This window comes from Loxodonta africana, chromosome 7 (assembly GCF_030014295.1).
Source record: "Loxodonta africana isolate mLoxAfr1 chromosome 7, mLoxAfr1.hap2, whole genome shotgun sequence".
Classification (NCBI taxonomy): Eukaryota; Metazoa; Chordata; class Mammalia; order Proboscidea; family Elephantidae; genus Loxodonta; species Loxodonta africana.
The window spans coordinates 11019595-11040482 of NC_087348.1; the positions used below are offsets into that span (position 1 = coordinate 11019595).

At 50.0% G+C, this 20888-nt stretch overlaps 2 protein-coding genes across 3 annotated transcripts in view; one reads left to right on the forward strand and one right to left on the reverse strand.

Moving 5' to 3' along the window:
* The first annotated feature begins 564 nt into the window (after positions 1 to 564).
* On the forward strand, positions 565 to 9116 carry ZFTA (zinc finger translocation associated). Its single transcript, XM_064287890.1, has 5 exons — positions 565 to 703; positions 2810 to 3301; positions 3863 to 4240; positions 4485 to 5036; positions 5255 to 9116. The coding sequence occupies exons 1-5, from the start codon at positions 565 to 567 to the stop codon at positions 5722 to 5724; spliced, it is 2031 nt and encodes a 676-aa protein (XP_064143960.1). The 3' UTR covers positions 5725 to 9116.
* Positions 9074 to 20888, reverse strand: part of RTN3 (reticulon 3) — a 68419-nt gene continuing 56604 nt past the window's right edge. For both annotated transcript variants that reach the window (XM_003419631.4, XM_064287889.1), the window contains exons 2-7: positions 19582 to 19789; positions 15811 to 15949; positions 15313 to 15382; positions 14358 to 14404; positions 12929 to 12987; positions 9074 to 11078 (exon numbers count right to left, since the gene is read on the reverse strand). In XM_003419631.4, the coding sequence (XP_003419679.2) occupies positions 11033 to 11078; positions 12929 to 12987; positions 14358 to 14404; positions 15313 to 15382; positions 15811 to 15949; positions 19582 to 19789 (569 nt within the window). In that variant the 3' untranslated portion in view covers positions 9074 to 11032. The remainder of the gene's footprint in view (positions 11079 to 12928; positions 12988 to 14357; positions 14405 to 15312; positions 15383 to 15810; positions 15950 to 19581; positions 19790 to 20888) is intronic.

The window sequence follows — 20888 nt, forward strand, 5'->3', positions numbered from 1 at the left end:
GGGACCCGGCCTCCCCGGCTCCGCACCAGGCGCTTCCCTGCCAGGGCGGTGCGGGGAGCTGGGCGCTGAGATGCCCCGAGGGGGCGGTGGCTGCGCGCTGAGCCTTGGTTGAAACGCGTCGCTGTGGACACGGGCGCCCCTAGGCACCTCGGCGACCCTGCGGGAACCGGGACTGGAGGCCCGGGGGCAGGGGTGCGGACCCGCAAGGGGGGTGAGGTCCGCGCTTCTGGAGGCCGCGGCGGGCGCGGACTGCGGAGCCTCGGCCGGGCTCGGCGCCTCCTGCCTCTCCCTCCGAGCCCCCCGCAAGCTGGCAGGAGGAAATAGCGCGCGGCCCCTTTAAATTTACCCAGGAGCCCTTAAAGGAGCCCCAGGGGCCCCAGACAGGAATCCCCACCCCGGTCCAGCCCGCGCCGCCGAGCGAGCAGCCAGCCGTCCGTGCGGCCGGCCGCCCGTGCATGCGCCCCGCGCCCCGGGGCCCCGCGCACCGACTGCCCCGCCCGGGCCGCCGCCGGCCCCGCGGCCCCGCGCCCCGCCGCCCCGGGGCCCCGCTCCGCAGCGCAGCGCATGGAGCCTGGCGGGGACCACCGGAGCCGGAGCGGCGGCGGCAGGGGCGGCCCCGGGCCAACAGGGGCCTCGGCACGGGGCCGACGGCTGCCACCCGCCGGCTCGGGCGGCGGCGCGGAGCCCGAGGAGGAAGACAGCGGTAAGAGCTGGGGCCGGCGGCCCTGGCGGGGGCCCCGGCGTGGGGGAGGGGAGGGCTGCGGCTCTGGGCTCCGGGCCCCTCTCCGCCGCCGAACAAAGCGGGGGACGCGGGCAGGGCGGCCGGGGGCGCCACCTGGCGGGCGCGGATAGCGGCTGCAGGGCCAGCGGGGAGCCCCTCGCCCAGCTCCCGAGGCGGCCGCGGGGCTCGGGTGATCCCCTCCCCCTTAAAGGGCCCCCCGGCGCCCCGCCTTGGGGGCCAGGCCAGAGGGGCCCCAGAGGGCCGGGCCAAGCGCAGTGGGGCGCGTGTTCTAGGCTGCTGGACTTGGGCCCCGCCGGTTCCTCTTTCAGACACCCAGGTGATCTCTCTAATCTGGCTGTCTCTTAGAAGTCTGCGCAGGCCACGGGTCCCCCTCGGGGGCTTTCCCCCAGAGGAGCTGAGCTCGCAACTCCGCTGCTTTAAATCGGGTTGCCCCTGGTCTTGTGGCCTTTTTCTTTCTCCCCACGTTCTCTGGTGAAAAAGCACAGGTTTCTTTTTTTTTTTTTTTTTGGGCCTGGGGGTCCGCCACCACCTTCCTCCACGACGGGCAGTTTTTAAAGGGTTGGACTCGCCCACAAAGACAGACTCCCTTCTGCCGTTATCTCTTCCCTGATCAGAATTTTTTTTTTTTTGCCCAGTGTGTTAGCGCAGCCAGTCCTCCTCGTTCGCTGTCACAGGACTGTTGTCTCATTTCACTGCCTTCAGACCGGTGAAGGTTCTGTGCAGGCCAGGGAGAATCTCCGCGCTCCCCTCCCCTCCGGGGGCAGAAACTCCCTGTCCCCTTTTGTTTTTAAAGAATCTCAGCTCCTCCCCTTTATTCGGCTCTTAAAGGGCCAGGCCACCTTAGACTAGCAGGGATCCAGCGCTGGAAGGATGCTTAGAGACCATCTAGCGCCCGTGCCTTTGCAGACAAAGACGCTGAGGCCCGGAGAGCAGACGTGACCTACCAAGGGTCACAGAGCAAGTTACCAGTGAAACCAGCCCCCGAACCCAGGTCTCTAACTCTGAAGCCAGTGCTTTTTCTATGAATTTACTTTAAAAAGAAAAAAAAAAGTGACAGGAGCCTTCTCTGATCTTGTCTTTTGTCTCCCTGACTCTAGGATTCTCCACTGGGAGAATGCCCAGAACTTGCCCATTTAGTCTATGTAGCCAGGACACCATTTTAAAAATAAAATAGGGTCCTAACCTTAGGGGGGTGAGGGGCTGCTGGGGGTTGGTCTCTGTCTGGCAAAGGGAAGCAAGACTGGGTTAGTGGGCCTTGCCCAGCCCTTCTGATTGCTGGGCGGTGGCCAGCTCTCTGCCAAGAGCAAAAAATAAATCCCCAGGAAGACTTAATGGGCTCCAGTGGGGTGGTGGCCACTCCCTGCCGCAGTATCTTCAGCAGCCACTCTGGTGGCCTTCCTGCTGTCCCCTTCCAGGGTCGTTGGCTCTCCCAGACATCAGGGAACACAAGGTCTAATAGACTTTTACCTGGAAATATTGACAGCTTTGTCATGGGGACCCTCCCATGGTCATCTATATATGGGTGAACTGACAATGCTTAGCACCTGCCCTGCAAAATGGAACTCTCAGGAGGCTGCATATGAGGCATTATTGGGAAAAGGGAGGCAACTTTTGGGTGGGGCCCTCCTGGCTGGGGCCCCAGGCAGGTGGGTCCTGAGTGCAGCCTTGGATGCAGACAGATGCCCCCTTTGTTCCTCTCACCCCACTGCCTGCTCTGGCTGTAACCGCCCAGCATACTGCTCTCCTGGCTTCACCCCTACAGCTGTCTTCCAGAAAGGGCCCCTTACAGAGCCTGCGGCCTCCTTGGCCCTCACCTTATTTTTTAAAAAGTCGAGCCAGTCCCTCACAGTGCCCTGCATCCTTTTGTTCTTGGTTCTCTCTTAAAGGGGCCGAGGTCTTTGTAAAGGGCCAATGTTGTGACTCTCTGCCTGTCCCACCTCTTTTATTGCTGTCTTTATCCCTCTCCTGCCCTTGAGCAGCCCCTTTCTCAGGCTACAAAATAAAAGTCTTGGGTTCTTTCCTAGGAATTTGGGGATTGAAAAATTGTCTCCCTTTCCCCCTCTTCAGGGCAAGATCTGCAGCTGGAAGGGGGTGCCTTGGGGTCCTGGGGAAGTGCCCCCCTGTCCTCCAGGGCCAGGGGACCAGCATCGTCAGGCAGGAAATACTCAGACCACTGTGAGGCCCGGGCCTCAAGGCCTGGAAAGAGCCGCATCCCCGGCCGTGACCACCGGCGCTACTACCATGACCACTGGAGGCTGGAGTACCTGATGGATTTCAACCCTGCCCGGCACGGCATGGTGTGCATGGTGTGCGGCAGCTCCCTGGCCACCCTCAAGCTCAGCACCATCAAGCGGCATATCCGCCAAAAGCACCCCTACTCGCTGCACTGGAGTCCCCGAGAGAAGGAAGTCATCAGCAACAGCTGGGATGCCCACCTGGGGCTGGGGGCCTGTGGAGAGGCCGATGGCCTTGGAGCCCAGGGGGCGGAGGAGGAGGAGGAGGAAGAGGAAGAGGAGGAAGAGGGGGCCAGCCTCCCAGCTTGTCAGCCCAAGGGCCCAGGTAACGAAGAGCATGGAGAGGCAGGGGCCTGGGTAGCCGAAGGGGCCAAGTGGAAAGCCCTGGATTCTCTGCCAACTAGCCAATTTTCATGAGCAAGTTACTGTGCTCCTCCTCTGGGTGGGGCCTGCTTAACTATTGCCCTGTATAATAGTGGGGGAGGGACAGTGGGGCGAGGGGCTCTCCAGTGTCCCTGACAGCTTTGGCATTCTGTGGTTTTAGAAGAAGGATGGAGGGGAGTAGAGGTTGGGGAGATTGGCTGATGGTGTGGGGAGGCCAGACTGGGGTCAGTGAGGGATCATGAGGTGTTGGGAAGGTGTGGCTGACAGTCTAGTCCAGAGATGGGGATATAGGCTGGTTCTGGGGAGGGGGGACTTGGGGTTTGTGTGCAAGGTTTGGGGAGATGGAGAAGTTTAGGACTTGAGGGAAGAGGAAGAAAAAGGCAGAGGTTCAGGGGCAGAGTCAGAGAGCCAAGTGAGAGAGAGGCTCGAAGAGGACCTGGCTGTGGTGGTGGGGCCCGAAAGGGCCAGCATCTCAGTTCCTTCCCTCCCTCCAACCTTTCAGGCAAAGCCCCAGCTGGTGGGGGTGGCCGGCGCCAGCGGAGAGGGGGCCCAGTGGCACCCCGGGCTCGGCGTCGGGCCTCCCGGAGGGCCGGGGGCAGCAGGGGGCTAGGGGCCCGGCGCCTGGACCGGAGGCTGAAGGAGTCCCTGCAGAACTGGTTCCGGGCTGAGTGTCTCATGGACTATGACCCGCGGGGGAACCGGCTGGTGTGCATGGCCTGTGGCCGGGCACTGCCCAGCCTGCACCTGGACGACATCCGTGCCCACGTGCTGGAGGTGCACCCCAGCTCCCTGGGGCTCAGCGGCCCCCAGCGCAGCGCCCTGCTGCAGGCCTGGGGTGGTCAGTCCGAGGTGCTGCCTGAGTTGACCCAGCCCCCACCAGGTGCGAGGCCGTGTCAGAGCGGAGACCCCCTCATATCAGGGCTGCAAAGTGGGGGTCTGTGGCCAAAACCAGGTGCCAGGGACTCCCGGCTGAGAGCCAGGAAGTCAACCCCTCGCACGCACGCACAGACACTGGGGCCTCTAGTTTGGGGCTGGGGTGAGGAGCAAGGGACCCCCCCCCCAGCATGGGTAAGGGCAACCCAGCCAGCAGGCTGAGCCCCTCTCCGTCACCCCTTCCCCAGCAGACGACAACCTCGTCCCCCAGGACCTGACCAGAAAGAGCCAGGACTCGGCCCCTGCTGCCAGAGCCCCCTCCTCTCGGGATCTCAGCCCCCCAGACGTAAAGGAAGAGGCTGCCTGGGTCCCTGAGAGTCCCGGGCCCGCAGAGGAGGAGGAGGAGCAGGAAGAGGGCGAGAGGGCGGGGGTTCCGGGCCGGCAGCCGCGGGGCCGCGACCACCGCCGCCACTACCAGGAGCGCTGGCGGCTGGAGTACCTCATGGAGTTCGACGGCGGCCGGCGCGGCCTGGTGTGCATGGTGTGCGGCGGCGCGCTGGCGTCGCTCAAGATGAGCACCATCAAGCGGCACATTCGGCAGCGCCACCCGGGCTCCACGCGCCTCAGCGGGCCGGTCAAAGCCCTCATCGCGCAGGAGTGGAGCGAGAAGGCCGCCCACCTGCTGGCCCTGGGGCTGCCTTGCCCGGAGTCCCCCCGGAGCCCGGCCGCCCCCAGCACAGCCTCAGCCAACGAGCAGGGAGGGGCGGAGGAGGAGGAGGAGCAAGAGGAGGAGGAGTGGTGGGGTGAGCAGAGGAGGCCAGCGCAGGTGGAGAGGGGACCACCAGGCAGAGAGCAAGGGTGGGGTTTGCTTGGGCAGAGGGGGGTGGTGAGAGCAGAAGGTTGAAGGGGAGACGGGGGAATGGGACTGGAGGTCAAAGGGGAGGCTATGGCGGTGAGGCGCAGGGACCGGCCTGTGTCCCCCCTCCCACCGGCTCCAATCCAGCCCTTTGTCCCTCACCAGGCGACGTCCCGCTCTCCCCGGGGGAGCCGTCGGAGCGGCCCGCCGAGGAAGAAGAGGACGAAGAGGATGGTGCGGAGCCCGGGGGGCTCGCCTTCCCGCCCCTGCCCCCGCCGCCGCCGCCCCCGCCCCCGCCGCCGCCGCCGCCTCCCCGCAGCCGAGAGCAGCGGCGGAACTACCAACCGCGCTGGCGGGGCGAGTACCTGATGGACTACGACGGCAGCCGGCGCGGCCTGGTGTGCATGGTGTGTGGCGGCGCGCTGGCCACGCTCAAGGTGAGCACCATCAAGCGGCACATCCTGCAGGTGCACCCCTTCTCCATGGACTTCACGCCCGAGGAGCGTCAGACCATCCTGGAGGCCTACGAAGAGGCGGCGCTACGCTGCTACGGCCACGAAGGCTTCGGGCCGCCAGCCCCCGCGCCGCGCGACAGCAGCGCGGACCTCAAGCCGGGCGCCGTGTGCCGGGCGTAGCGGACTCGGTGGGCCCGGACGGGGCGGCCCCGCTCTGTGCTCTGCCAGTCCTCGGGCAAGGAGACCCTCGGCGCCCGCTGGCCGGGCCGGGCGGAAAGCGCAGGCAGCCTGGAGGTTGGGTGGGGTCGCCGGCCCTGAGCTAGTCTGCTGCGCCGCCAGGAGCGCACGGCCCTCTCCGGGCCGAGGTCCTGGGCCTCCCTGGGCAGCGCCCCCACGTTTCTGAGAAGCCAAATTGGCCCGCAAGTGTTAGCACCGGCCACTGCCAGCCCCACCCGCGTTCGGCCGCACCCGCAGGACGAGCCCCAGCCCTCTGCCGGGGCGGGGCCGCCGTCAGTCAGTATTAGGACCGGGCGGGGGAGCGGGGCGGTGCGAGAAGGCCGCGGCGCCCGTTCCCTGGCCGGGCCAAGATCCTGCAGCATTGCCCGCAGGCTGGGCTGCCCTATCCTGGTAGGTGACTCGGCAGCGGGGAGGCCGGGACTGCAGGGCGGGGCGAGGCGGGCGCGGTCCTGGGCGCTGAGGACGACGTGCCCGGGGTTCCCACTCGCCTCCCGAGGCGCCGCTACGCCCCTCGCTCCTCTGCTCCGATGGCGGCCTTTACCCCCAAGCTCAGAGTCGGGCGTCGTGGGCAGTCCGAGCCCGGGGCACTGGCGGTCCCGGCAGTTAGCGTTATATTCCCGCCCCTTCCCTGTCCCTATTGTCCGCGGTGGACGCGCCACCCGTTCTCAGCCCCCAGGGCCTGGGGCCGGGCTCGGCCTTCCTTTCACCCCCGCGGCGGCGTCAGCCCCGTGGGAGCGCGGGAGGGGCCCCAGCAATCTCCCAGGCAGGTCCGAAAGGGATGTGTAGTTTCCTTCTCCTGTGGAGAACAGGTGCCCCCGATATCAGGCCCTTTTTGCTCTTTGTATTTTATTTTGAAACTGTATTTAATGCTTTTATATGAAAGGGGTGGGGGCGGGGAGAGCTGTCCCAATCACCCTTACGTGCAAATGTCTTATTTATTATGCGTGTATCAGAGATAAGCTGTGAGATGGCAGAGGAAGGACTGGAAGGAAGGAGCAAGGACAGAGGTGGGGTGGGGGGATGGAATGCCCCTAAAACCCCCTACCAATGTGTGACTCTCCAGCCTACTCTGGGCCGCAATGCTTGTTCTTCACTAGGCGGGGCCACTGCAGGGCCGGTTCCCTTGGTCTAAAGCCATTGGGGTTAGTCAGCAGGTAGGACATGAGGGCTGGGTCTGGAGGGTGAGAAGCCATGGCACCTGGGGCCAGGGGCTGTATCTGTTGGAGGGAAAGTAGAGGGCAAAGAGAGGAAGCCCTCATCTCCACTCCTAGGGCAGAGCTTGAGGCCCACTCGCCTTGACTCTTCAAGATTGGGAGTTGAATTTTATACCACGGATTTTCTATCATTTTTATATACATAATTAAAGATTGTCAGAGTTGGAAGGGGCCCTGACAATCAGCTACTACCCTGCTCGCTCAGATAGGTAAAATGCAGCTCAGAGAGGGATCTTGTACAAGAATTAGAATAAAAATATCAACTCCCAATTCAGTGTTCTTTGCATTATGCCACAGTCTCCTGTTCTCTGTTGAGTTTTGAGAACTTCTTACCGTTAGGCCAAAGGATAACACGTACTGGGTGCTGCAGGCCAATACCGTGCAGTCATGACCTGGGAATGGCAAAGAGCTGCCTCAATTCCTGGAGTGAGTTTGCTGAGCTCTGCAGGGAGTTCTTAGCACCATAGGCCTCAGCTGAAAGGTGCAGGCAGCCATCTCCATTAGCGCTCCATAGGTAGGGCTACCAGCCACCTGGTCCTGGCCTCCACAGCAGGGCAAGGGTTCTGGCAATTGTGTTGATGCTACCAGGGATTCAGGGAGATACAGGATGGGCTGTGGGTTGACTAAAGGAATTCCGTGTTTGGACCTTCAGGGTTTTTGAGACAGTATTAAAAGCTTGTGAACAGGGATTATGGGTGGCACCAGCCTGGGCACTGCCATTCTTTTACTTTCCTTCATGCACGTTGTTCTCAGTTCCACAATGAGTATTCTACCACTCCTGCTACTCTGCCAGGTCAAAAACAGCAGGCAAATTGGAGTAGCCTCGTATAATCACCCAAGCCCACTGCTTAAGTTCAGGTTAGACAGGGCAGAAACCGCATTAGGACGGTTCCGTTTTTCCCAGGAGGCAGGGAGAGGCCTTAGGGGGACAGGAGTGGATGCCTTCACAGAGACAGCCCCAAGCACTCCCGTGGTTCTCAGACCAAGAGCATCACCTGAGAAACCTGTTAGAAGAACGAGTTTTGGGGCCCTACCCCCTGAACCAGAAACACATGGGGCCCAGCAATGTTTTGATAAGCCCTTCAATGATTGACACATTCTGAGCACCAGTGAGCTAGGGAGTGCCACTGTCGTGACTCCTACTTTGACCAAGTTATGGCCTCATGGGTTCAGGGTTGGGGGCTGGGTGATCCTCATCTCTAGGTGTGCCTCCGTGCCTCGGTAGCCAGACAGGAGCAGGTGGTTTCTTCCTGGAGATTGTTTTTAATGGTATGCTTGCTATTATGGCCAATATGTAAATGTTATTCTGAATACATATTTATATACCATGTTACTTAGTGACATTATTTGAACATTTGTATGCGTATTTGTGAAGTTGTTTGCATCAATCATTTTTTAAAAATTTCAGCCTAAGTTTTCTAAGAGGTATGTTGAATAAATTTTTAAAACTCAGCTGAAGGGTCACAGCAGCCTTAGTTTTAGGGAAGAGCAAATCAGAGGTGACACGTTCTTCCAGCAAAGGCCTGATACATTTAGTTCCGTTTTCCATGGTGACTGGTGCCCACTTTAGGTGCAGTGCAGCTGTGTGTGACTGACAGGCTGCTCCACGCTGCAGGCAGGGAGCCCACCTGGGATGGTGCAAGGCTGCGCTGGGACAACAGACCCCTCTGGCCCCACCAATTCACCATCTTCTTCTCCTAAGTTTACCTCTTAGAGGGGCTCTTGTATCTTTCTGAAACCAAACGCACAGCCTTGCTTTGCTATGGAAATCCCGCAGTCTCGGAAATCCTTACCACTATCAACTGTCAGTTGCTTTTTAAAGCCTCAAAAGTGGAGTGGGGGTGGGGGGAGTGGAAGCCTTGTTGGGTTTCATACACCCGAGTTGTGTATAAAGAATAAAGTTAGCAGAAGGACACCACTGTCATTGTGTTTTTTTTATTTTTTATTAATACCACATCAATTTGCAGTTTTACAGGAACCAAGATCAAGCTCCTTGGGTGCTACGGGATTTTTATGTTGCACACACATACACTCACACACAGTTTCATTAGTAATTTTTCATCTATAGGCTTTTCTTAAAAAAAAAAGAAAAAATAACAAAAATTCCTGCGTGGCACAATATCTGTCCAATTATCTAAACACAGCAGTACGAAAACAAGAGAGCTAGGTGTGGAGGCTTCCAGGGCAGCAGGGGATCCTTTGGAGGGGAAGCCCAAAAAGACGATCAGTACATTGACTTCCTGGGAGGACAAAGGTTGAAGATGGAGAATGCATTTCTTACTATGATGTGAAACCATTAAAAAATTTAAAAGGAAAGGGAGGGGTTAGGAAAATGGAAATAAGGCAAGGATACCTCTTAACCACTGAAACCCCTAAGTAATCTGCCAAAAACACGTGGGAGACAGTCTCCTTCCACTGCCTTCCAGAGCTGCCATGCTTTGGGACCCTCAGGTACTTAACCCTTACGCTGACGTCACCAGTGCATACTCCTGCTGGATTCTTTTAACTTCTGGTTACAGCAACTGGAAGGAACTCACAGATGACTTTTCTTCCAAGTTTACATAATTTTCATGTTGAAGGGGAGAGAGACACTCAGTCTCAAATGGGAATCAGAGATCCATCTGCTGTCACTCTGAGTCGTTCTGCCGTCTTATTTAACTGTGCACAAGGCCCATCAACAAACTAGCCCTGCCTGGTCACCCTTACCTAAAACTTCTTACAAACACTCTCAAAAGCAGCCCCCCAGGCCACAGCAGAGGTGCTAACACATTTTCTCTCTAAAAATGAAAAGAATCTCAAAGTACAACACACACCCAAAGGCTAGCCTCAACCCAGTTTCAACTCCCTATGAACCACGAAATCCACTTCTCTGCACTAACTTGTGGTCACTTGACCACAGACACAGACAGTCTCTCAAGGCAGCTCGGCTTTGGTCCTTAGGGTAAAACATGAGCACAGGTTAAAGATGTACCACGTGAAGAAGGAAGACGTAGGGAAAAGAAAAGGAAGACTTGTTTCTGTAGCTCATCTCTTAAGAAGGCTCCCCACCAACGGACTGAGACAGGATTACAGGAACTCGGTAACTGAGGAGCCCACATGCAGATTATTTTTTCTCTAACAAGTTTACAGCAGTGTACAGCAGTTACAGACATTTATTTCATAATAAGTACAACCGTATTTATTAAACTTGAGGTGAGGTGGGCAGGGAAGAGGGAGGAAAGCACGTTTCAGGAATGAGTTCTCAAACTAAAGCTCAGAACTGGTGGTGTCCAAAAGAAATGGCACCGACCCCACCTTCCCCAGTGGCAGAGCTTTTCCACCTCTGGGCTCTGTGGGAGAGGCAGTGGCCGCCGCGGCACTGCTGCCTCAGACGCCTTTCCAGTCCCTTTCTCCGTTTCCAATCTTGTTACCGGATGGCATTACAGGAATCAGGAATTATCACTACCACCTATAAGTTATTAACAGAGTTGGAAGTTCTATCGTTAAGGGAAGAAGAAGAGTATTAGGAGTAGCTGCTCACATTGTGGGGCAGGAAGACGGGATTACAAAAAAAAAAAAAAAAAAAAACCCATGGGAAGGAATCCCACTCCTGTCCCTAAGTAATTTCTTCATAAATTAATCATTATTTCTTAACTTAAAAATAAGGGTAAAACTATGATGGGAAACTGGGTAAGACTTACACTTCCAAACTGGCTAGAAGACCTGAAGAGTTGTGTTTTATCTTTTACCTTCCCCTTTACCTTCAATCTTCCCCCTTTCAAACTACAGGCAAAAGCTCCACCACCATTAAAAGTACTGATTTATCCTATTGATTCTTTCTTTATTCTCTTGGGTTCTAAAATATCAGTTCTGTTCTCAGTCCAACAATTCCTGAGCTTGATACTGAGGGAAAGGAGGGGAGAAAACACCAAATTAAAAAATAAGCTTGGAATGCAGGCTGGAGCTGACATTGAGCAAGTTCCTTCATAGTACAAGTAACAATGTTATAACTATTAAGTGATGTTTTAGTAACTGATGCATTTCTGGTTTCCAGGTGCTTATTCTGCCTTCTTTTTTGCCATTCCAGGGAGTTTTGCTTGGATTCTATTAAGGAAAGAAAAAAAAAGTAGGTGAAAATGTAAGCATCTGTTTTAGGCTTTTGTTTTAACTGTGATACTAAGAGGAGCCAGTCCTTTACTTGCTGGAGTGCTGTGGAAAACATTCTCCCATTTTCACAGGTTTACTCTGGAAGAAAAGAAGCAGTGGCTGAGTCTGGCCTGGGACGAACCTGTGGGGCCTGCAAAGACCTACCCTCTACCCTCAGAACCTCCTCGGGCCTTCACTGGGGGTTCCAGAAAAGACTATGGGGTACCTGGGCATAACATCTGCTGACTACGTTCTACCCACTGGCAGCAATCAGGGGAGCAGTAGACGTTGCTTCCCGTTTCCCTGGCTCTGGGATGCACAGATAAAGGAAAGCCAGGTCAACCACTAGTGCCACAAAGGAAACCAGGAGTCAGGGGTCAAGGAGGCTAACAAGTATAAGATGGGTCATTGGTTCCTGGTTCTCACAACCACAAAAGCTGGCAATAATTCCTATCCTCTCACAGAACACCAAATTTGCCCTTTAGTCTGGCAAAGGTGTTCCAAAATCATTAAGTTATCCATTACTAAGGCCATTCACACACCTAAGCCAATGTCAAAGCACTGATTCTCCACAAATGTTACAACCCAAAGCAGGTGGTCTGAGTCAGCTAACGCTGGTATTCAAGGCATTGGAGCTAAAGCTAAGCTATGTGCCCATCTTCCACAAATCAAGAGTGAACAGCAACCAGATACATATTTATGCTAAGTCCTTGGCTGGTTTTAGTTCCAACATCTACCTAAGAAAGCAAAAAAAGCGGGTGAATGAGGATCCTGGCATCCGCCAGAGCTATCTGGATGCGCTCACAGTTCCCTCTCGATGAGGTTGGGAAAAGCACCAGGATCTGGGATGTGAAAGGAACCTGAGGAGCAAAAAGGAAGTTCAACTGCTTGTGAGGTTTTGTTTCTTAAAGAATATACGAAGAAAATACAGATAATGTTAACATTTTCATTCTAAGTGTTAGGTTCATAAGCATTTGCTCTCAGTAATTCAAAAATAAAAAAGTTCCTTGATGATAGAAACCATAGAAACATATCAATGTATTATTTGATTTACATATTAATATTTAATTGGTGGAAACCCTAGTGGTGTAGTGGCTAAGTGCTACAGCTGCTAACCAAATGGTCGGCAGTTCGAATCCACCAGGCGCTCCTTGGAAACTCTATGGGGCAGTTTTACTCTGTCCTATAGGGTCGCTATGAGTCGGAATCGACTCAACGGCACTGGGTTTGGGTTTTCTCTTATTTAATTGGGTACGAAAAGGGTTTTTGAGCCTTAGGTCATTTATTTACTAAAATTTCTATTTCTGAAAAGGGAGGGAAGAATTTGGTTTAAAATCGATACACGTGATGCATATAGACCAGAGTTGATTCGTGGTTACCAAGGGCAGGCGGCAGGGAAAATGGGGATTTACTGCTTTAGGGGCACTGCTCAGGGGTGATGACAAAATCTGGAAGCAGAAAGTGGTGATGGCTGTATAATGCGGTGGACAGAATTAATGTCACTGAATTGCACACGTGAAAACTGGTCAATGGCAAATGATTCGTTACACATATTTTACCACGATAAAAAAAAATTGATAAATTTGAAAACAAATGAAGGTGGGGAGGCAACCAAAAATACTTCCAAGCCAGTTCAAACAGGCCAAGTGGCCCTGATTCCACTGATGCTTTTTCAATTCAAGATAAAATGGATAATTTTTAAAGAAGCTGCTGAAATAATTTCTAGTAAAATCAAACTATTAACCAAAGTTTTTTTCAGGGTGGGGTACCACATGTCATGATAAAATGTGGCTCCTAAATGTACTTACTTTTCAACAATTGACTTCGTCTGGTCCCGGGCGATGCCCACATAGTGGTCAATCTGGGTCTTTAAGGAAGGAAAGTAGACTCAGTTGTAGTAACACAAAGATCAACAATTTTCCTGAAGACACTGTTCTTTTGTCTAATTTAACCGTTTTTTTAAACACTACTAAATATTCTGAAAAATAATAATGTCCACTTTTTAAAAGTGTTGAAAAACTTCAGACTTCAAATCATGCCCTGAGTGCCCCACACTTTACTGAAGTAAACAACACTCATTTCTTTTGCAGGGCTAAGTTTCACCTGCTCAGGTATTTCCTTTAAGAGCCACTGGAGTAAAGCATTCTTTGAATACTAGAAACTGTGTCTAAATCAATATTCTGTAATCACAAATGTGTTATGGCTCCTGGGTAAGACTAATTCATCTCATCCAAAAAGCCATAAGCAAAGTCTGCTGATAGATGACTTAAATCCATAAAGAATAACCTCATAGCATCTGTTGCTGTTAGGTGCCGTCTAGTCGGTTCCGACTCATAGCGACCCTATGCGCAACAGAATGAAACACTGCCCGGTCCTGCGCCATCCTTACAATCGTTGTTATGCTTGAGCTCATTGTTGCAGCCACTGTGTCAATCCACCTCATTGAGGGTCTTCCTCTTTTCCGCTGACCCTGTACTCTGCCAAGCATGATGTCCTTCTCCAGGGACTGATCCCTCCAGACAACATGTCCAAAGTACGTAAGACACAGTCTCACCATCCTTGCCTCTAAGGCGCATTGTGGCCGCACTTCTTCCAAGAAGATTCGTTCGTTCTTTTGGCAGTCCATGGTATATTCAATATTCTTCGCCAACACCACAATTCGAAGGCGTCAATTCTTTTTCGGTCTTCCTTATTCATTGTCCAGCTTTCACATGCATATGATGCAATTGAAAATATCATGGAATGGGTCAGGCGCACCTTAGTCTTCAAGGCGACATCTTTGCTCTTCAACACTTTAAAGAGGTCCTTTGCCGCAGATTTACCCAATGCAACGCACAGCAGCTAGTACACTCTGTATACACCATTGCACAATGGAAACATCTGTTTGCAACGATGGACTCCCTTAATAACCTACACTTGAATAAATTTCTTTTTAGACACACAGCTTTTACTTAAACAATTTTTTGAATAGATAACATATCCATATGATAAAAATTCAAAAGGCACACGAGTTATGACAAGTGAATCTCCTTCCTAGCCTCTCTCTCCCAGGTATCTAGTTTCTCCTATTGGAGGAAACCACTTTTAGCAGCTTCTTCTAGGCACTTGACTTAAAAACACTGGATTATAGAAATGATGGTTATAAAAAGACTGCTCCGAATTTCCAATGCCTAAAAAAAATGAACTAAAACCAGTGGTACATGTGGCATATCTGAAATCAAAAAGACAAATGCTTACCTTGTACTTCTCATAGACAATTGGAACGCTGAAAACGAGCAGTTCGGCTGTAAGACATAACATGACAAATGTAAATATGAGCTAGTCACCAAAGACAAATACATTTTTCCTCATGAAATACAGGGAAACATAAATCTTCCTGAAAATGAGAAATCCCAGCTAGACTTCTCAATTAAGCACAGTGTGATAAAGAAAGCTAGTTTAGGGTGGTATAAAAAGCCTCCTCAGGTACACAGGCTGCCTTCTTTGTACCACAAATAACTACTTCTAAATTATGAAAATAAAATCCCCATACTTAAATAAAATCTAGACAACTCTCCTTTACATCTTGCTGTTTTGATATTTCTTTATAAAAATCAGTTGCTGCCGAGTCAACTCCAGCTCATGATGACCTGTATGCGTCAGAGTACAACTGGGCTCCCCAGGGTTCTCAATGGCTGGCCTTTCGGAAGGAGCTCTCCAGGACTTCTTCTGAGGCAAATCTGGGTGGACTCAAACCTCCAACCTTTTGGTTGGCAGCCAAGCATGTGAACTATTTTCACCATCTAGGGACTCCCATTTCTTTATGGTTGGGAACATTTAGTAAAGCAGTAGTACACACAGGCTCCTCCAATATCTAGTTTATAAAGTCTCTATGGATAAAGAGGAGCAGTAGTTAAGTGCTTGGTTGCTAACCAAAAGGTTGGTGGTTTGAACCCACCAGCTACTCCGCAGGAGAAAGATGTGGCAACCTGCTTCCGTAAAGATTACAGCCCTGGGAACGGTATGGTGCAGTTCCACTCTGTCTTACAGGGTCACTATGAGTCAGAATTGACACCACGGCAACTGGTTTCGTTCTGTTTTTTTTTTTTTACGGATATGAAAGGCTGGGCCACGTGAACCAAGCAGACACATTTTCTTATTTCACATTGTTACCAATTCAACAAGTATGAAAAAATTTTCCTTGTCCCGTTACCAAGGATCAGAAGGGTGATTCCATTGAAAACTGCACCAACGTAGGTCATCAGCCACATGAAGACAGCAAGCTGTGAAAAGTCAAGGTCAGAGGGTTAAACAGGAATAATGCAAAATTCAGGCTAACTGATGCGTTCTCCTCTAGTTAATTACATCTGTATATATCTAGTGCCGTATGCCATACATCAGTTCAAAATGAAGGTTCCCCCACTGGCACTACACATTTGAGGGTATGTAAGAGAATCCTGTAGCTCTCTTAGGCCCAAAGACAGACTGTACTTACATTTCTGTCAAGTATATTATCACACTCTGGTGTTAGCTCTCCAGCAGGAGGAGGCGCCTTCTCTAATGACTCCTGTCCCCGTGTTTACGGACTGATTGCGATAAGCATACATTCGTCTCTGCTTGATAAAGCCCCGCTTACTGCTATTCTTCTGAATTATGACCCAGTTGGAAGTTTTTCCCAGCCTCACCACCAAAAGCTGCAGAAGCAACCAACCTTCAAGGAGTCAACCAGATCTTCCACCAGAAAGAGACGGATAATGAGTTTCAGGGCCCTGTTGATGTGCACCATAGCAGCATTCACGTAATTATGGAAGGCTTCTGAGGACAGAGTGATGTCTACATCCAGGTAGGCTCTTCAGGAAGAAGAAACAACAGTAACACATCTGACTTGGGAGGAAACTTCTTGCAGTTGGCATAGCTGTTCTTCACAGTGTGAAACTGACCCCAGCAGGTGTTTTAGAAATCTGTAGGGGCATCTTTGGTTGTCATGAGGTGGGGCAGTATGATGCGATGGATCGCTTTTTTATGGCCTGTCTAGCCACGGTCTTGTAACTACCACCAAATGACTGGGTGGGACAATGCAAATAAGGTGCTCGTGGCCCACCAAGAGGATTGGACAGCTTGTTAATAATACAAATAAGGAACATGGCATCCTTGTGGGGGTGGGACCATGCAGATAAGGTATATGGAACCCTAATGAGGGGACTGCCATCCACTAGGCTTAAAAAAAGAGCCAATCCCAGAGCAAAGAGGGATCTTACTATCACCAAGAAAGAAGAGCTAAGAATGGAGCATGTCCTTTGGACCTGGGGTCCCTGTTCTGAGAACCTCCTAGACCCAGAAGGAAGACAGTGAGAGAGGTGTAACAGTGCAAGATGGTGAGAAGCAGTGAGTGGCAGCAGCAGAACCAGGAGACTGGCTTGAGGTAGCACAGTGGACTTCTCAGCCCACACAGTGAGGCTGGTACAGTGGCTGTATCGACCCATGGAGATACAGAGCTTACAGCCTTCAGGCAGGAGGCTTGCTGGCAGAGTGGGGTGCCCCTAGGAACTTACTGGTGGAGCTAAAGAGTTTTGTAACACTTGCCTAGCAGGGCAATGGCTGGTCTGAAGGGCTAAGAGGCCAAGGGCCAGAGAGAGAGACCTGCCTGCAGGCACAGCCAAGAAGAGGTTGTCCTGATCAAAGATCCGTATTCTGAGTCGTCCCTGATCCTGAATTGTAACCTGCTACTTCCCTAATAAACCCCATGACTCTGAATATAGTCTGTGAGTTCTGTGTGGCCACTGCAACAAATTATCAAACCCAGCCAAGAATTAAAGAGTGCCGTGGGAGGTACGGCTGGTGTCAGAGTTGTAAAAAGGTTAGAAAGAGGATGCATGTCTGATGTCCATCTCAAAGCAATCAGCCTTGGGCTACTGATCTCGATTTCTACAGGTGGAGACATCACTATCATTTAGTAGACAGAGGCAAAGATTCTAGGTGTCTGCAAAGTGTGGACAGTCCTGCATAATAAGTACTGTCCTATGCTCTATATAACCTTTTCTGCTTCACTGGATATTCATAAAGGTGAAAACCTATTTATAATTATCAACAATCTAGAACATACAAACACAGGTATTTTTTGCACAGTTTTAACAAATCCTGAATTTTCTAAAAGTATATTTTGTTTGTGCTAAGACTTTACTAAGATTTTTTTCATGATTTTGGAATTGGTATCGGTGATTATACATGTAGCTGTAAGTATGTAATTTATTATGTTTTCTGGTGTGGCCAAGTCCAAGCAGTTAAATAACAGCTGAAATACATATTGGAGTCCTGGTGGTACAGTGGTTAAGAACTTGGCTGAGAACCAAAAGTTCGGCAGTTTGAATCCACCAGCTGTTCCTTGGAAATGCTATGGGGCAGTTCTACTCTGTCCTATAGGGTTGCTATGAGTCAGAATCGACTTGATGGCAATAGGTGTTTTTTTTTTTTTTTTTTTGAAACATTATTTTATTATTAATGGCTTTCTATTTTATTGTTCCATTATATTATAATTAAGATCTACTTTTTGAAATTGTTTGTAAATAATTATATTACCTATGAATTTCATTTCAGGATAATAAAGGAAGAATTAAAAATATTTGTTGGAAAAGTAAAAAAGATGGTGGGCATACTGAGTTTGACGGGGTTGAAAAGTACTGAGCCATTTACCAAAATCCAGAAAGACCTAGCTAGGTTCTGTTCCCAGATGCACTGTAGAGTTGAAATGTAAGTATGTATTCACAACTCATTCACTCAGTATTTACTGAATTCCTATGGTGTACCAGACATGCTGCTAGGTGCTGGGATATTAGGAAAGGTAGGACTGCGTCTGCCTTAATGAGCCTACAGTCTGTGGGGGAAAACTGTAAAGTAACAGGCATGCTTTTTTTCCCCCCTACTTACTGAGAAAATATTTACTATCAAATATAAAACTTATAAGAATTAGATGTTTATAATCAATGCAATTTAGTGAAACGCATTTTATAAATTCACAATGGTATTATGCAAAAGGGAAAACTAACCTGCTAAAACACCTAAGGTTTGTGAAAAAACAGTAAAATATATTCACTCATTCATTCAACAACTATTGATTTGTCAGGTAGTTTGCAATTAAATTTAAAAAAAAATCTTATTTTTTTTGTTGGGAATATACAGAGCATAACATACAGCAAGTCGACCATTTCTATGTGTACAATGTGTGTGTGTGACCTTGATTAAATTCTTCGAGCTGTACAACCATTCTCACCCTCCCTTTCTGAGCTGTTCCTCCCCCATTAACATAAACTCACTGCTCCCTAAGGTTCCTATCTAATCTTTCTAGTTGCTGTTGTCAATTTGATCCCATGCAGATAGTTCTTAAAAGAGCGTAATGCTCAAGGCAGACATTTTTTACTAGTTAAACTCTTGTTTGGTTTTAATTAGACTTCAGGGGATATTTTTGGTTTAAAGTTTAAAGATTAGCTCAGGACAATAGTTTCGGGGGTTCAGCTAGGCTGCACGGCTCCAGAGTCTGGAGCTATGAGAATTTGAAATTCTCTTCCGTTTGCAATAAATTTTTAATATCACAATATAGTTTTAAATGATTCCTTCTGTTTTCACCAAGAAAAAATACAAGGACCAGAGCTGCAGGTGTATAGCCTATTCTTTTGTAGCCCTGAGGTCAGAGCAGAAAGAGGTTTTTAAAAAACTGTCATTTGCTAATGTTAAAATAAAAATTTTTTACAAGCCAAGATTTTCCAGAAAACATGTTAAAGTTCCACAACAATAAAAAAGCCAGAAATTGGATACTAGAAAATCCATGTCCTACAGACTTCATCAAGACTTGCCCCTGGTGTTAAGGAACTAAGGGAGCGATAAGGAGGAAACCAGTAATAAAACCAAGAAAATATTCTCAATTGGGCTGTGCTATCACCAAGAAGGCAACCTCAATATCAAGATCTCAAAGTTGTTTCAAGATTCAAATCTGTGTGGGCTTAAGAATGTACTTGAGACCCCATTTAACTAAGTGCTGTCCTACTTGCTCTCCTTTCCCTATCCTGTTCAAGAATTTACAGAGTCCTGTTTGGTCTTGAAGTGAGTCTCTACTTCGTCAAAAGGTGCCTGGCTTGTAACCTGGTCATTTCCTAAGGTAATCTTAGGGTCTCTGGTTGACGGTCCGTGCCACTGGTCAGCTGCATTAGACCCTGTAATCCTGATTTTTAGTCAGGTATTGGGATCTGGGAAACCCTGGTGGCGAAGTGGTTAAATGCTATGGCTCCTAACCAGAAAGTCAGCAGTTCAAATCTGCCAGGCGCTCCTTGGAAACTCTTTGGGGCAGTTCTACTCTGCCCTATAGGGTTGCTATGAGTTGGAATCGACTCGACAGCAGCGGGTTTGGTTTGGTTTGGTTTATTGGGATCTGATCAGCCTCAGTGAGCCCTTTACTAAAATCCAGAAGGTTATTTGTGATGCTTGAACTCACTTGAATGGATGGCCTTCTTCTGACTTCTGTACAGCCTGGATGACAGACTTGTAGACCCTGAAGCTGATGGTGACAGAGAGAAGAGCCAGGATGAGGTAAGAAACCACACTGATGACACTGAAGGCTGCCAGTGAAAGCAGCACGATCAGTGTGGTGCCGAAGACAAACCCAGTTTTCTTCACATCTCGCCAGAAAATCAGATCGTGCACTGCCAAAAAAAAAGGAGGGGGGGGCATAAGTTATCAGAACACACATAAGCCACAAGGCCAGGACTGCTCTCTGGCTGTGTCTTGCAATCCTGTGAAGCATTACACTAGCATGCAATTACAGGTACATCCCACTTTAGGAGCATCTGATACATGAAAATCAAATTATGTCAGGGTGATGACTCACCCTGCTACATAGACTAGACTTCTAAAATCTTACGAGATTATTTTTTTAGAGACAGCTACTCAAGTACATTTGTGCAAAGTGTCATTCACTTTAAACGCTGAAGGATAAGGCAAATGCAGCAAAATCTTGATAACTATTGACTAAATTAAGCAAACCCTGCTTATAAATTAGAGGGGTCAACAGAATATAAAACCAAAGCTAACCTGAAATGTATAAATTGGGGGAAGGGGGCTGCGGAGAATAGTGAATAAAAACAGACCAAGCCCAGTGTCAGTTACACCAAAACACAAGTCTCTATGTTAATCTGAAGAGAACTCAAGAAGGATTATAGATAGGGTGACCATCTAATATCCAAACCATAATACTTTTGAAGTGAATGGAGGCACTATTGATAATTATGCCAGAAAACAGGACTGTCCCAGGCAACCAGGTCATATGGTTGGGGATATTCACACTGGAAAAATGTAAGCTCTTCTACTTAAAGGTACCTCAAAAACTCTGGATGACGGCTGCTATCAATTACCAACCAACCTAGCGATGGCATTAGCATCCGAATTTCAATCTGCGAAGGCTAACTTCAAGACTAATAGCCCTACTGAGAATTTTTTCTGGGCTACTCTATGTTTAGAATGAAGAACAATGGCTCTGGAGGTGAAGAGACATGAGCTAGAGTCCTGGCAATTTCTAAGTCATTATCACCTTAACCTTTCTAAGCCTCAGTTTTCTCATCTAGAAAATGAAGAAAACAGTATCTACTTCCTAGAGTTGTTTTAAGGAATGCACGAGGCTAATGCACGTCAAGTGCTTAGCATAGTGAACGATATATAACAATCACTCAAATTCTAACTACAATCAATATAAAGTTGGCCTGGAAGACTGTGTTTGGGAATAAAATGAACTTGAGTCTGATTAAA

Bases quoted from the DNA above. Each gene is read 5' to 3' on its own strand.
- ZFTA (XM_064287890.1), top strand. From the start codon at position 565: ATGGAGCCTGGCGGGGACCACCGGAGCCGGAGCGGCGGCGGCAGGGGC. The intron at 4,241-4,484 runs GTGCGAGGCCGT...CTTCCCCAGCAG, and splicing joins GTTGACCCAGCCCCCACCAG to ACGACAACCTCGTCCCCCAG. The intron at 5,037-5,254 runs GTGAGCAGAGGA...GTCCCTCACCAG, and splicing joins AGAGGAGGAGGAGTGGTGGG to GCGACGTCCCGCTCTCCCCG.